The sequence below is a fragment of the Cervus canadensis genome, chromosome 26 (genome assembly GCF_019320065.1).
Source record: "Cervus canadensis isolate Bull #8, Minnesota chromosome 26, ASM1932006v1, whole genome shotgun sequence".
NCBI classification, from domain to species: Eukaryota; Metazoa; Chordata; class Mammalia; order Artiodactyla; family Cervidae; genus Cervus; species Cervus canadensis.
In genome coordinates, this window is record NC_057411.1 from 21,194,494 (window position 1) to 21,210,550 (window position 16,057).

The window sequence follows — 16,057 nt, forward strand, 5'->3', positions numbered from 1 at the left end:
TAGTTTGTTGAAGAATTCTTTGCCTTTCATAAAGATATGCTTGCATGTTTTCTTCTAAAAACCTTAGTGTTACTGTCTGCATTTAGATCATTAATTCACATTGCATTCCTTTTTGTGTATATTATGAAGAAGGAGTAAAGATGCATTTTTTTCCGTATGACTATTAATTGACCCTGCACATCTTATTGAAATCATACGCATGCAATTCTTTATCCACTATCCTGCATTGCCACCTCTATTATAAATCAAGTATTGATATAAATCAAATGGGGGTATCTTTCTGAATTTTTTATTGTTACTTTATTTTTTGTGTACTCTATCACACTGCCTTAATTATTGAAGTTACATCATGTCTTGTGTCAACTTAAAAAGACACAACATAGGAGTTGTCAGTTTAAGTTGTGTTCAAGGTCCTACTGAGGACTGTAGCTTGGAGACAGCTACTGAGTTAGCTCTGAGAAAACTGCTCCAAAGAGATAGTGGAGAAAACCAGTTTATGTATGATTTTTGGCTAGGAAATACATACAGTCACATACACATCTTAGTAAAAGACTACTTCTAGTCACAAAAAACAAATGTCTCAAGTCAGTGATGTTAATGAGTTTCATGTATGGGAAGATTCAAGAGTCCAGGGTTATCCAAATTCTGCTGGAGATGTTTACCCAAGGATCTAAGAGGTCTGTTTGTCCAAAGCACAATAAGCCTCATTCTTTATCATCTGTGATGGATTGCAATTTAATACTTTTAGAACAGAACTTTTTCTCTGTTCACACTTGATATCTGGTATGTAAGTCTATATTTTTTTCTTTCCTCAAAATGGTCTTGGCTATTTTTAGTCCCTTATAGTTCCTTATAAATTTTAACATTGATTGATCAATTTCCAAAAAGAAATCTCTAGACTTTTGTTGGTATAGTATTGAATCTATAGAACAAATGGGGAAGAATTACCTTCTTAATATACTGAAGCTTCCAATCCATGAACTTGGTGATTTCTTCAGTTTATCTTGATTTTTAAAAAATTTCTCTCAATAGTGTTTTATAAGTATCTGAATAGAAGGCTTATACATGTTTCCCTAGGTTCAGTCTCATGTATTTGTTTTTTTCTACTCCAGTGTAAATCATTGTTGATGGTGGTATTGTTCAGTGACTAAGTCATATCCTGCTCTTTGAGACGCCATGGACTGTTGCACGCAGGACTTCCCTGTCTTTCACTGTCTCCCATAGTTTGTCCAAACTCATGCCCATTGAGTCAGTGATGCCATCCAACCATCTCATCCTCTGTCATCCCCTTCTCCTTCTGCCCTCAATCTTTCCCAGCATCAGCTTCTTTTCCAATGAGTCAGCTCTTCACATCATGTGGCCAAAGGATTGGTGCTTCAGCCTCAGCATCGATCCTTCCAATGAGTATTCAGGACTGATTTCCTTTAGGATTGACTAGTTCGATTTCCTTGCTGTTCAAGGGACTCTCAAGAGTCTTCTCCAGCACAACAGTTCAAAAGCATCAATTCTTCAGTGCTCAGCCTTCTTTATGGTCCAACTCTCATATCCGTACATGATCACTGGAAAATGATACTATTTGTAAATGGTCAGTCAGTTAGTTCAGTTCAGTTGCTCAGTCGTGTTCGACTCTTTGCAACCCCATGAATCGCAGCACGCCAGGCCTCCCTGTCCATCACCAACTCCCGGAGTGTACTCAAACTCATGTCCATCGAGTCGGTGATACCATCCAGCCATCTCATCCTCTGTCGTCACCTTCTCCTCCTGCCCCCAATCCCTCCCAGCATCAGGGTCTTTTCCAGTGAGTCAACTCTTCGCATGAGGTGGCCAAAGTGCTGGAGTTTCAGCTTCAGCATCAGTCCTTCCAATGAACATCCAGGACTGATCTCCTTCAGGATGGACTGGTTGGATCTCCTTGCAGTCCAAGGGACTCTCAAGAGTTTTCTCCAACACCACAGTTCAAAAGCATCAATTCTTCAGTGCTCAGCTTTCTTCACAGTCCAACTCTCACATCCATACATGACCACTGGAAAAACCATAGCCTTGACCAGACAGACCTTTGTTGGCAAAGTAATGTCTCTGCTTTTTAATATGCTATCTAGGTTGGTCATAACTTTCCTTCCAAAGAGTAAGCGTCTTTTAATTTCATGGCTGCAGTCACCATCTGCAGTGATTTTGGAGCCCAAAAAAATAAAGTTTGACACTGCTTCCACCGTTTCCCATCTGTTTCCCATGAAGTGATAGGACCATGATCTTAGTTGTAAATGGTACTATTCTTTAAATTTTATGTTATATTTATTGTTGGCATATTAAGTACAATTCATTAGTATATTGACCTCATATTGAGAAACTTCGTTTATCAATTTTATTTTTCTATTTGTATAGTATTTTGGATTTTTAGCATATACCTATAACAGCAAATAAGTGCAATATTATTACTTCCTTTTGATTGCTTATATTTTTATTTTCTTTTAGCTGATTCGTTGATTGATTGCCTTTGCCATACATCATAGAATTCTAGTTATTGTTGAATAGAATAGGTGATAGCTGGCATCCTTCTCTTATTCCTACTTTTAGGGAATGTTTTTTGGTATTTCACCATTGAATAGGATATTTACTATCATTTAATCAGATTAAAGAAGTTTCTTTTTGCTTTTAGTTTGCTAATTTCTTTTTCTTTCTTTTTTTTTTTTTTTTTATTAGTTGGAGGCTAATTACTTAACAACATTTCAGTGGGTTTTGTCATACTAGTTTGCTAATTTTTATAATAAATTAATTTTGAATTTTTTTTCCATTTCCATTTCCAAATGCTTTTTTCCATTTATTGAGATAATCATTTTTTTATTTTTGTTTGATCAATATTGTGAATTAAATTGATTGATATTTAAATGTCAAATCACACTTGTATTTCTATTAGAATGACCCCCACTGTATTGCAAATAAAATGTGATACATTTTATATTTTACTAGGTTTGATATCTTATTTTCTTTAGGAGTTTTGTATTCATGCTCCTGAAAGAGAATGACATAATTTTATTGTCTTTTAATGTCATTGTTAAGCTTAGTAATCAAGGTAATGTTGCTCTTATAATATAAGTTGGAATGCAATTATTTTATTGAAGATAAAATTTTAAATTTATATCAGGTGGAAAAATTCCTAGAAAAAAAATTCAAGTCTCCAAAACTGACATAATCACCACTGTAAGAATTGCTACCCATCCTTAAGGAAAACCACATTTTGGACTTTGCACAAACTTAAACTTTCTCTCTACATACTCACTGAGGTATAGAAAATTATCTGTTGAAACAGCTATTAGAAATATAATCCATAACTCATATGTATGTTATATGACATTTACTGTCAGATACCTTCTTAAAATAAGACAAAGATTTGAAGCTAATGTATATTATGTATTTATGTTAGATATCAATCATCTCATGTGCAGGCAAGCATGTCAGTCACTTCAGTCGTATTTTACTCTCTACAACTCTATGGACCATAGCCCGACAGGCTCATCTGTTCATGGGATTCTCCAGGCAAGAATGCTTGAGTGGTTTGCCATTTCCTCCTCCAGGGTATCTTCCCAAGCCAGGGATCAAACCCATGTCTCCTGGGTCTCCTGCATTACAGGAGGATTCTTTACCCACTGAACCACCTGGGAAGCCCCAGTCATCTCATATGCATCTCTTTTTTCTTTTGATTTGCTTCTAATATCAAAAATAACAACTTCAGATGTGTTCCTTCAACTTTCCTTGGATAAACAACGTTGTTTATGAAACAGTATGAACCTTTCTTCCATCTTAAACAAAGCCTAAAATTTCAGTATTTATGCTATTTTTCTCCCTTTGGTCCCATAACTACAAAGGGCCTCTCCACTGTAAAGGAAAAATATGTCATATTATACTAATGGCTTTGTTGAATCACCATTCTTTTTTTTTTTTTTTTTTTTTATTATTATTATTTTTTCCAGTGGGTTTGTCATACATTGATATGAATCAGCCATATTTACATGTATTCCCCATCCCATCCCCCTCCCACCTCCCTCTCCACCCGATTCCTCTGGGTCTTCCCAGTGCACCAGGCCAGAGCACTTGTCTCATGCATCCCACCTGGGCTGGTGATCTGTTTCACCATAGATAGTATACATGCTGCTTCTTTTGAAATATTCCACCCTCACATTCTCCCACAAAGTTCAAAAGTCTGTTCTGTATTTTCTGTGTCTCTTTTGTTTTAATATAGGTTATCGTTATCACCTTTAAAATATATATATGTTACGCTGTAATGGTCTTTACTTTGGCTACTTCACTCTGTATAATGGGCTCCAGCTTCATCCTCTCATAGGACTGGTTCAAATGATTCTTTTTAATGGCTGAGTAATATTCCATGGTGTATATGTACCACAGCTTCCTTATCCATTCATGCTGATGGGCATCTAGGTTGCTTCCATGTCCTGGCTATTATAAACAGTGCTGCGATAACATGCACGTGTCTCTTCAGATCTGGTTCCTCAGTGTGTATGCCAGAAGTGGATTGCTGGGTCATATGGCAGTTCTATTTCCAGTTTTTTAAGAAATCTCCACACTGTTTCCATAGCGGCTGTACTAGTTTGCATTCCCACCAACAGTTAAGAGGGTTCCCTTTTCTCCACACCCTCTCCAGCATTTATTGCTTGTAGACTTTTGGATAGCAGCCATCCTGACTGGTGTGTAATGGTACCTCATTGTGGTTTTGATTTGCGTTTCTCTGATAATGAGTGATGTTGAGCATCTTTTCATGTGTTTGTTAGCCATCTGTATGTCTTCTTTGGAGAAATGTCTGTTTAGTTCTTTGGCCCATTTTTTGATTGGGTCATTTATTTTTCTGGAATTGAGCTGCAGGAGTTGCTTGTATATTTTTGAGATTAATCCTTTGTCTGTTTCTTCATTTGCTATTATTTTCTCCCAGTCTGAGGGCTGTCTTTTCACCTTACTTATAGTTTCCTTTGTAGTGCAAAAGCTTTTAAGTTTCATTAGGTCCCATTTGTTTATTTTTGCTTTTATTTCCAATATTCTGGGAGGTGGGTCATAGAGGATCTTGCTGTGATTTATGTCGGAGAGTGTTTTGCCTATGTTCTCCTCTAGGAGTTTTATAGTTTCTGGTCTTACATTTAGATCTTTAATCCATTTTGAGTTTATTTTTGTGTATGGTGAATCACCATTCTTTAAATGAGTACATTATAGAATGTGCATGTGTTCCAAAACATTCCCATAGACTGCATGTTCCAGTTTCAATTCAATTATGAGGTCTCAGTGTTTTAACAAACTCATAAAAATTAATCAAGTGTTCCATAGCAGCTGGAATTATCCATCTTATGCAAGTACTTTCTCTCCCTGGGTTTATATTGTCCCCAAGTTGTATCATGACATTTGTATCCAAACACATTTCTTTACAAAATTTTAAAAATCCTTCAAACCCACCTTAAGATTTTCTATTCTACTGAATCTTCTGAAATTACTCTGGCCCACATTAATTTTATTATTTGCTGTCATAATATTGCACATACCTCAAAACAATTAATTATTATTTATTATTCTATTTGTGCCATATTTATTTCCCCAAGAAGATGAGAAGATCTTAAAGTGCAGGGTTTACACCTTATACTAATTTTTCATACACTCCAGTTTCTCAATAGGCACTTACAGTCTCATTGTCAGGAACAGGAAGCAAGCACCTCTTCCCCTTTCTTTTTATTGCTTGTTTATTCTTACATAGTGCTCTGCTGTGCCTAGTTGCTCAGTCATCTCTAACTATTTGGGAACCAATGGACTGCAGGCTCCTCTGTTCATGGGGATTCTCCAAGAAGAATTCTGGAGTGGGTTGCTATGCCTTCCTCCAGGGGATCGTCCCAACCTAGAAATCAAACCAGGGTCTCCTGCATTGCAGGCAGATTCTTTATCAGCTGAGCCACCAGGGAATTCCTACATGGTATTTGGCTCTTATTTGTACTATTTTTTTATTTTGCATTTGTAATATTTTGGTTTAGCTTGTCTGGAGAGCTACTAGCAGCCTCTTACATGGCACTGTTTCTTAATAAGCATACTTCTCACAGGACCTAGTTCTCAAAATAGCAAAGCTAGAAGCTCAGTTTTACCAATAGTTCATCATGATCAAGCTCTAGGGAATTATTTGATATTTATCAAACTCATGATATTGTTTTTGACCAAGGTGTCATGTAGGGAACTTAGAATGAGAGCTACAATATTCTCTATCTCTAGAATGCATGGTTCCATAACTAGGATATTACTTTCATATTCTCAAGGAATCTGGATAACTTAGTTTATAGGACTGTTACTCAAATGATGTGTGTGTACCAAATCCAAATATTCTGTTACGAGATTGCCTGCCCACTTCCTATAAATTCTCCAGATTAAAACACCATTTTTTTATGCACTGGTAATTTTTGTTGCTAAAAATATAACGTCATTATATAATCTATCCCTGCTAAAGAAAGGCTGAAGGAAGATTGACATTCCTTGCCAACCCTTGTAACATAGTGAACTGAAGTCTAGTACTCAATAAAAAAGATGGATTATAAGAGACCAAATTGCTGTTTGATGAGTTTCGGTCTTTTGTAGGATGAATTACATTCCTAAGTACTAAGAGTACTTACAAATGAAACTGTATGTAGTGTTATAGCTGATGTTTACGAGATTTTGATGAATCATAAAATGAGAGGAGTCCAAGAGTGGAGATAACATAGTTTATTTTTTAACTGAGAAAAGTTATCAGTGAAAATCATTTTCCACTAAATCTGAAAAAAATTTGGGTTAAAAGAAGTGGAGAAGTTACTAAAAGTATGGCTTGGGCAAATCTAAAATTGGAAGCAGTCATTACTTGAAGCCTATGTTGATTCACTTAAAATAAATATTGTCAGATTAACTTTATACCACTTTTAGATTAGGGGATTAGGGCAATGTGGTAGACAGAGTTACTTAGAATTCTTACTGTCTTCATCATCACCTTAAGAATTATTATCATTATTAATATAGCAAAAATAATAGCTATCATTCATTGAAGATACAGTAGGAGCCTTACTTTTTTATTTTCCAATGTCTCTATATCCAGGAAAAGGCAATGGCACCCCACTCCAGTACTCTTGCCTGGTAAATCCCATGGACAGAGGAGCCTGGTAGGCTGCAGTCCATGGGGCCGCTAAGAGTCAGACACGACTGAGCGACTTCACTTTCATTTTTCACTTTCATGAATTGGAGAAGGAAATGGCAACCCACTCCAGCATTCTTGCCTGGAGAATCCCAGGGATGGGGGAGCCTGGTGGGCTGCCGTCTATGGGGTCGCACAGAGTCGGACACGACTGAAGCGACTTAGCAGCAGCAGCAGTCTCTATATACCTCTTTCATATTAATTTTTTCAACAATTCTATGAGATAAATGGGCTACCTTGGTGGCTCAGTGGTAAAGAATCCACCTGCCAATGCAGGAGACATAGGTTTGATTCCTGGGTTGAGAAGATCCCCTGGAGGAAATGGCAACTCATTCCAGTATTCTTGCCTGGGAAATCCCAAGGACAGAGGAACCTGGGGGGCAGACCATGGTGTCGCAAGAGTTGGACACAATTTAGTGATTAAACATGAGATAAATATTGTCACTCCCACTTTACAAATAAGGAAATTGAACTTCAAAGAGTTTGCAACTTATCAAGAGACACCATATAGTGAGTAATAAAAAACAAGATTAATTTTTTTTTAAATGCATGGGACTGGTATTTCCTAAGATGATGGACTAAGGAAATGAGACCAACATTCCTGAAAATTATAGTAGGAAAAATGGGTAAAATAGTTAAGAACTCTGTTGACGATATCATAAAGCTAACAAAATAAAAATTCCAGGGCCAAGATCTTGGTGAAGATAAACTCAAAGAAGTTAATTAGCCTGCCATTTGGAGCTGCTATTTCTGAAAAAGGATGCTAAAGCTGAGAAGAGCATCTAATAGTATCAGGGTAACAGCGTCAAAAATTGGAATCCAGGGTCTGCACTGAATAAGGGTGGTTGTTAAACCCACCACGCTTTGAGTTGGGCTCCTGAAAGGCAATTTGTTAAGTGTGACTATATGCCCAATATCTGGATTGGATATCTCTATGAAAGAAAACCAATGATACTTGATCCCTACATGGCATTCTACTATGGAGGATCATAAATCTCAATGCAAAATAATAAAACTTTTAGAAAATAATTTAGGAAATAATCTTCATGATTGTGAAGATAGCAAAATCTTTCCACAATAAAAAGGTATTACCATAGAAGCCATACTTTGTCGTATTCTCATGTAATAAAATATTCTACAGCACTTTAAGTAAAAGAACTTCAGATACATGCATCAACATAAATGATTTTCACAAATGAGAGTCACAATATATACTATATTTTCAGTTTCACTTCTGTGAAACTATACAGTTTCACTTCTGTAATATTCAAACACTGTTAGATGTAGGGTGTTGAGTTATAAGTCCAGGATACTGTTCTCTGGGATGCTGGCAGTGTACTATTTCTTGTCTAGGTGGTAATTACATGGCTGTTTACCTCGTGACAATTTATTGATCTGTACATTTGTCTTCTGTATTCTTTTATGTATTATACTTCACCACAAAACTTCTGAAAAATTAATATATAAGCTATTAGAGAGGAAATTATTTCTGTATGAAAGCAAAATAAAAAGCCTGCCAACAACATGTACTGAAAAGTTACTGCAAGGTGCTGTGAAAGTAAATATAAAAGATACAGAAAAGAATGCATCTGCGATCTATAGAGATTACACATGATAAGAGAAACTCAATATATGTGAACCAATACCAGAATATTGTTATAATAATTACATGACTTTTTCCAAGAAAGTTGATGTGTCCAAGAGATACACATTTCAGTGCACTCCATTTTCATAAAAAGAAAGTGAGTACTAATTATTTATGTAGCTAAATGTGTAATCCCCTGGAGTAGCGAATGGCAGCCCGCCCCAGTATTCTTGCCTAGAAAATTCCATGGACAGATGAGCGGAGCCTGGTGGGCTATAGTCCACGGGGTTGCAAAGAGCTGGACACAACTGAACATGCATGCACAAACATGTAAAATTTTAAATACATAGCTGGTTGTCAAACATCTACTCTCAAATCTTTATAGCCATAAATGTAAATATATTTATTTGATAAATGAGATTTTCAAATTTAGCATTAGCAAATACTTCCTAAATTCTGGGGCAAGAACTGCTAAACTCATAGATACTACATATTTTATTATGGTTTGCAAAATATTTTCAGCTTCCTGAAGATACTAATATTTTTACCACTTCACATGAGGTTTTTGGGAGGGGAGTGCAATCACAAATAGAATAGAATTCTCTTCGGTTATCATGTTTGTTAAATACAAATATCCTAACTGTCCTGGCTGAATTCCTCTACCTGAACCAGCAGATTTTCTCTCCTGACTGAAATTCTGATTTACAGATTAGTAACACCATCTGGAGTTCTATCTACATATGTTTCTGTGGGAAGAAAAGTCCATTCTAAAAATATTTCTGTTTTATATTGTACTATAGCTTATTTGCAATGTTGTGTTAGTTTCAGGTGTAGAGAAAAGTGATTCACCTATACATACACATATATCTATTCCTTTCCCATTTAGATTATTACAGAATACAGAGTTCCCTGTGCTGTATAGTAGGTCCTTGTTGGTTATCTATTTTCAGTATAATAGAGCATATATGCCAATTCCGAACTTCCAGTTTATCCCTCCGCCCCACCTTTCCCCTTTGGTAACCATAAGTTTATTTTCTTAGTCTGTGAGTATGCTTCTGTGTTGAAAATAAGTTCATTTGTATCTTTTTTTTTTTTTTTTTTAGATTCTCCATGTAAGCAATATCATATGATATTTGTCTTTTTCTGTCTGACTTACTTCCCTTAGTATAATAATTTCCAGGTCCATTCATGTTGCTGCAAATGGCATTATTTGATTCTTTTGAATGGCTGGGTGTTATTCCATTGTATATATGTACATCTTCTTTACCATCATTTGTCTGTGGACATTTAGGTTGCTTCCATGTCTTGGCTATTGTAAACAGTGCTGCAATGAACAGTGTGATGCATACATCCTTTCAAACCATAGTTTTTGTCTGACTATATGCCCAGGAGTGCGATTGCTGGATCATATTGTGGTTCTATTTTTAGTTTTTTAAGGAAGCTTCATACTATTCTCCATAGTGGCTGTACTAATTTACCTTCCACCAACAGTACTTTCAACAGCTTAGGAGTTTCCCTTTTCTCCACACACTCTCCAGCATTTATTGTTTGTTGACATTTTGATGATAGCCATTCTGACTGGTGTGAGGTGCCTCATTGTAGTTTTAATTTGCATTTTTCTAATAATTAGCTATGTTGAGCAACTTTTCACGTGCCTCTTGGCTCTCTGTACGTCTTCTTTGGAGAAATGCCTATTTTGGTCCAAAAGGCCATTTGTAATGGGACATTGCATGCAATTTATTTAATAATGTCTTCACATTTATTTTCAAATATACAATTACTTTTTAGTGTTAATTGTATAGATAATGTTGTACATTAAACCTAGTACTTATTTATTTTATAACTGGCACTTTGATCTTGGATTTCCCAGCCTCCAGAACCATAAAAAACAAATTTCTGTTATTTTTAAGTCAGCCAATCCATGATATGACTGCTTCTTTTTGCAGAAAGAAATCTGAACATCACCAATATTTGTCAATTTACACCACCAGAAGTGCTAGCACTAATAAGAGAAATATTCTAGACTTACTAAACATCATTGCTGCACTTGCTTTCTGCTAAAATCTATTTCTTTGAAAACATTTTGTGAATTTATTGAAAGTCACAAAATTTGATTATTAAATTCCCTATGTTTACATAAAAGGATATTAACATAATAACCCCATTAAGATATAACCTTATTGTATTTGAATATATTCTTGGCCCAGCAAAGTTTCTAAGTGGCCAGTAAGTGCACAGGATGGTAGAGCAGGAACAGTGGTAAATGTAAAGCTTGTACACAAAGGAAGTTAGGGTTGACAATTGATGTGTGTCTGCATAATACTTTAAGATTGAGAAAAAAATGGAATGGTGCAAACAATGAACAATTATGTTCACACAAGACCTACACATCCACATACAAATATTGTAGTAGCTTTATTCATAGTAGCCAAAAACTATAAACAATTCAAATGCCCCTCAATGTATGAATGGTTAAACAAATTGCAGTGCACCCATGCTGTGAAACACACACAGCAATAGAGTAAGAATGAACTGTCATGTGTGGGCACAACACACGCACTTTGGATTGATCTTAAAGGAATTGCGCTGAGTCAAGAGGCCAACCTCCCAAGTAGACATATTGTATGATCCCAGTTATTAATATATACCATTCTTAGACAAAATTATATAGATGGAGAACAGATTAATGTTTTTCAGGGATTGCAGACCGGGAATGGGGATGGGGATGATGCCAGACGGCTGTGCATAGCATGAGGGATCCTTTGCCCTAACTATTCTGCATTGTGACTTGGTGATGGCACACAAATCCACACGTGAGACAAAATTACATGGAACTAAATACACACACACAAATAATTGCATGTTTTAAAAACATAAACTCTCATAAGGTTGATCGATTGTCTCATGGTCAACTTCCTGGTTATGATATTGTACTACAGCTAATCAAGATGTTACCGTTTCCATGAACTGGATAAAGAATACGTAGGATCTCTCTGTATTATATTTCAGGTCTTCCCAGGTGGCACTAGTGATAAAGGACCCAACTGCCAGTGTAGGAGATATAAAAGATGTGGGTTCCATCCCTGGGTTAGGAAGATCCAGGAAGATCCCCTGGAGAAGGGCATGGCAACCCACTCCAGTATTCTTGCCTGGAGAATCCCACGGACAGAGGAGCCTGGCAGGATACCATCCATGGGATCGCACAGAGTCAGACTGAAGCAACTTAGCATGCATGTATTATATTTTACAGCTCTGTGTGAGTCTATGATTATCTGATTATAAAAAATTATTTTAAGTGGTCAGAAATTTCAGGAAAAAGAATGTCTCCACTCGAGAGAGTCGAGGAAGGCCTCATGGAGGAAGCATCATTTGAACTAGACTGTAGATCTTCATATGGTCCAGTAGCTCTATAGTTAAAAAGGTTTATCATTTTAAAAGTTGAAATGAAAAATTAGAATAACAAATAACTTGGTAATATGTTTTGGAATGATCTCAATAAAAGTTCTTTTGTAGAATTAGAATTAAACAAGAAACCAGCCTATTCTGTTGATCTAATCATCTTTTTATTTTAAAAATACTTATTCAATCTATTAGTAATCAAGTAGCAATCATATAACAATGTAGTTTACATCAACAGTTATAATAGCACAATTTCTTTAGCACCTGCTATGTTCTAAGAACTTTGTTAAGCACTTTTAAATATCTCATTTTAATCTCTACAGCATTCATTTGAGGTGAATATTATTATCCCTGTTTTATAAGTGAGTATATTGAGGCTTAGTGTGTTTAAATAACTGGCTTATATCACACAGTGTAAAATCTGGGATTACTTCTTAAAATCGATGTGTAAATAGTAACAAAGCTACACGTTCTGCATAACACAAAAACAAAAGGTCAGTTCAACAACATTTCTTGAAAGACTATTATATGCAGAGCACTTTACTAGGTCCTGTGGGAAGAGAGAAAATATAGCTGAGAAATGCCTGCCCTCTTGCACAGTTAATAAATATTATTTCAGTCATGACAACTTTCTGCAGTGAAATGGCTAAAAAAGACAAGTTCAGGAATGCTGAAACTCTTTGTTGTGTTAGTCTCTCGGTCATGTCCGACTCTTTGCCACCCCATGGACTGTACTCCAGGCTCCTCTGTCCGTGGGATTCTCCAGGCAGGAATACTAGAGTCGGTTGCCATTTCCTTCTCCAGCAGATCTTCCCGACCCAGGGATTGAACGCTGGTCTCCTGCACTGCAGGCGTTTCCTTTGCCAGTTAGCTACCAGGGAAGATCTGAAATCCTTTAGAAGTTAACTTTTAAAGAAAGTTGTCATTTAAAAATATGATACTATTTTATCTATTTCTCTGTGCACATTAAGTTTTAACTAGCACTTATATATTCACTATGGCCAAACCTCTAAGATCTTTTGAGAAACATTTCTCTGAGATATATGATGTCACTGTGAATTTAAACTTCTAAAATTTCTTAATTTAAATCTCTTCAAGTTTGCCAAAGAAATTCCTATCACATTGTAGATTTTACTTTAATTTGGAAACTACCTCCAGAAATGTGGAAAATACTAACCTGCTGTCAATTTATATGGATTAATTTTTAAACACCTTCTTAAAGATGAATTGTATTCTTTTGGTTTTACAAGACCCTGATACAGAATGTCTACTACAGTTTTCATCATTACTTGAACACCCTAAGAGCTTGCTTCCCTTTATTTACCTACAGCCTACGGGTGCCACCTAGAGGCCTAACTGTGATGTATACTCAAACAAGACGAACACTGAGAGAAATGGTAGGAAATGTACTTAAGTCTTCCTTTAAAATTCATTTTCCTCAATTTTTTCAAAAGAATTCAATACATTAAATATATTTCTACAAAATATTTGACACTGTCAATTCATGTCAGATTTCATATCATATTTTAGCCAAGTGCCTAAATTGTATCAGTTCATATGCCAATGTTACTTAGGTGGATTTTTTTTCTACTAATGTTTCTTTCAAAGTGGTTATGGTACAATACCGAACTCATACGAGTAGTTATACACAATGAGGAAAGGGTAATGCAAAGATTTAGTGAAATCTCACCACTAACGTGAAACCAATCCTAACTTCATAGTGCCTACATCACTTGAATGCTCTATGTCTAACAACTTAATAGTAATTTATCAAAGCTGAAATCAGGAAGGTGGTTGACATTAGGCTTTTTCCATCAGTTTTCTATCCAGGCGGTGAGCAATTCAGTGTCATGCCAGATGTAACAGGGAGGCATCTTCCAGGATAAATTCCCCATAATATCCTCTCATCTGAGCCCAGAGGAGAGTCTGAGACACATGGTGTAAGAACGGACTGGAAATGAGGGCAAGGAGGTGGAGTGGTGAGGCCAGAATCCGCAGTCATCTCAAAATAGAGGTCTGACCTGTAGCTGCATTTAGAGAACTATACACACTCACAGCTGGACCTTATTTCCCTTCACAGCTATGCAATGTGGAAAAACTTTAAATACAAACACACAAGCTCTTGGTGATAATACCATTTCATTCAATAGTTCATACAGATTCTATTTTTATTTCCTCCCACCCAACCATACAAAAACCTTACCATATAATGTATGCTGCTTGTTCTTAGGTAAAGTTCCACTCTAGCCTCAGATTTGAAAGGAATTTGCAGTAAATTGATGAGTAACATTTTCTCCATCTTCCGCTTCTTTGTGGATTATCATAATGTCAAGCAAATTGATAATATTTATTTTTTATTAAGATATGTTGACATTCTCAGTAGTCCCATGTTAAATAAATACTATTTGCTTTAACTTAAAACAAATACATTATATAGAGTTTGTATACTTATTATAGGCCACAAAAAAATAGAATCTTCCCCATATTTATCTCTGTCAGTTTGCTGGAAATGCAAATAAATTATATCTTGGTTTCTCTTTATTTCCTTAACTTAGTTCCCATTCTTTCACCATCATGAAGTATTTGGTTTTCTGCTGTCTCTTTACCTGAACCTTCATGATTATGATCATTTTCTTCACTGCATTAATAAAAAACACCTAATACTTTTCTGTATGTAAAAATGTAGTTTTTTTTCTTTTCATATTTTGTTTTACTCTTTGTCCCGCACCTTGAAAGTGGAAATTTACCGAGTTGAGAAAAGCCAGGAAAATGAAGGAAGGGATCACTTCAAACTGCGTACATGCCTGAGAGAGATTTATGTCAACAGTCAAAATTTGATGACAGAAAACTTCTAGAAAAACAAGTGACTGCAAGTTGAGACAGAATCCATCTGATAGAAGCAAGATGGTGTGCGGAGCAGAGCTAGGAAGGAAATAGCAGGTGGTTTAGTTCAGTTGGTCAGATCTAGGTGGCCTGCATGATGACTTCTGCAATTCTGTACCTCTAAGAATGACCTGTACACAAAAGTGTGTTCCATTCTGCTAGGCTGTTCTCTCTTAGACACCAGTTTTGGAAGTGATCCAGTCCCGGAAGGCAGTCACTTTAGTATAAACACCAGGCTTATTGGGTTGTCCACATTCATCTCCCCAGCTCACGATTCCAGCAAGGTACCAGATATCTCTAGCATCTGGACTAACCAGAGGTCCTCCAGAGTCGCCCTAAAGGAAAAGGGAGAGATTAGTATTTAATAATGCAGCTTATTACAGAGAAATGTGCTATTTTCTAAAGTGAGTTTAATGAAAGGGGCAGTTTTAAAAAATCTTCAGTGTGTTCAAATGAGAAGTGATGTCCTTTATCCATGCCAGGAATTCACATAAAGGAGGAGCTCCCCTGCTTGGAGAGCTGGTTAGACTCAGGGCTCAGTACTCTGAGATGAAAGACTGCATCTCTTGGCAGAACAGCCACAATCTGATACATCTGACAAATAACCGCCCACACTCTATCAGTATGACACATCTCCTAAAAGAAGAGTGAGGAGTTTACTACTGATAAAAGCATGGCCATCAGAGTCAGACACCTGGGTTTAAAGCTCAATTCTGGCCCCTCCAAGCTGGCTAAGACCTTTAATTTACTTATTGCTAATGCTCCTAATAATACCTACCTGCAATGATAATTTTGAAGATTATGTAAGACAGTGTACATAACGTGCTTAGCATAGAGCCTGGCACAAAACAGAACTTAGTGAATATGTATATATAACCTCAAAGTCCGATTGTTTATGCCTTGTGAAAACCAGTAGGCTATTTCTTTTATATGGGTCATAAAAACAAGGTGCTGACTGATCTTCCCCCAAAATCCTGGGATCTCTAGTTACT

The 16,057-nt window shown here is 36.3% G+C and overlaps 1 protein-coding gene across 1 annotated transcript in view; it reads right to left on the reverse strand.

Moving 5' to 3' along the window:
• Positions 1-13,019: 13,019 nt before the first annotated feature.
• The window catches only part of LOC122428473 (transmembrane protease serine 11E-like), a 117,258-nt gene continuing 114,220 nt past the window's right edge, over positions 13,020-16,057 (reverse strand). The window contains exon 12 of the mRNA XM_043448517.1: positions 13,020-15,400. Within this exon, the coding sequence (XP_043304452.1) occupies positions 15,239-15,400 (162 nt within the window). The 3' untranslated portion in view covers positions 13,020-15,238. The remainder of the gene's footprint in view (positions 15,401-16,057) is intronic.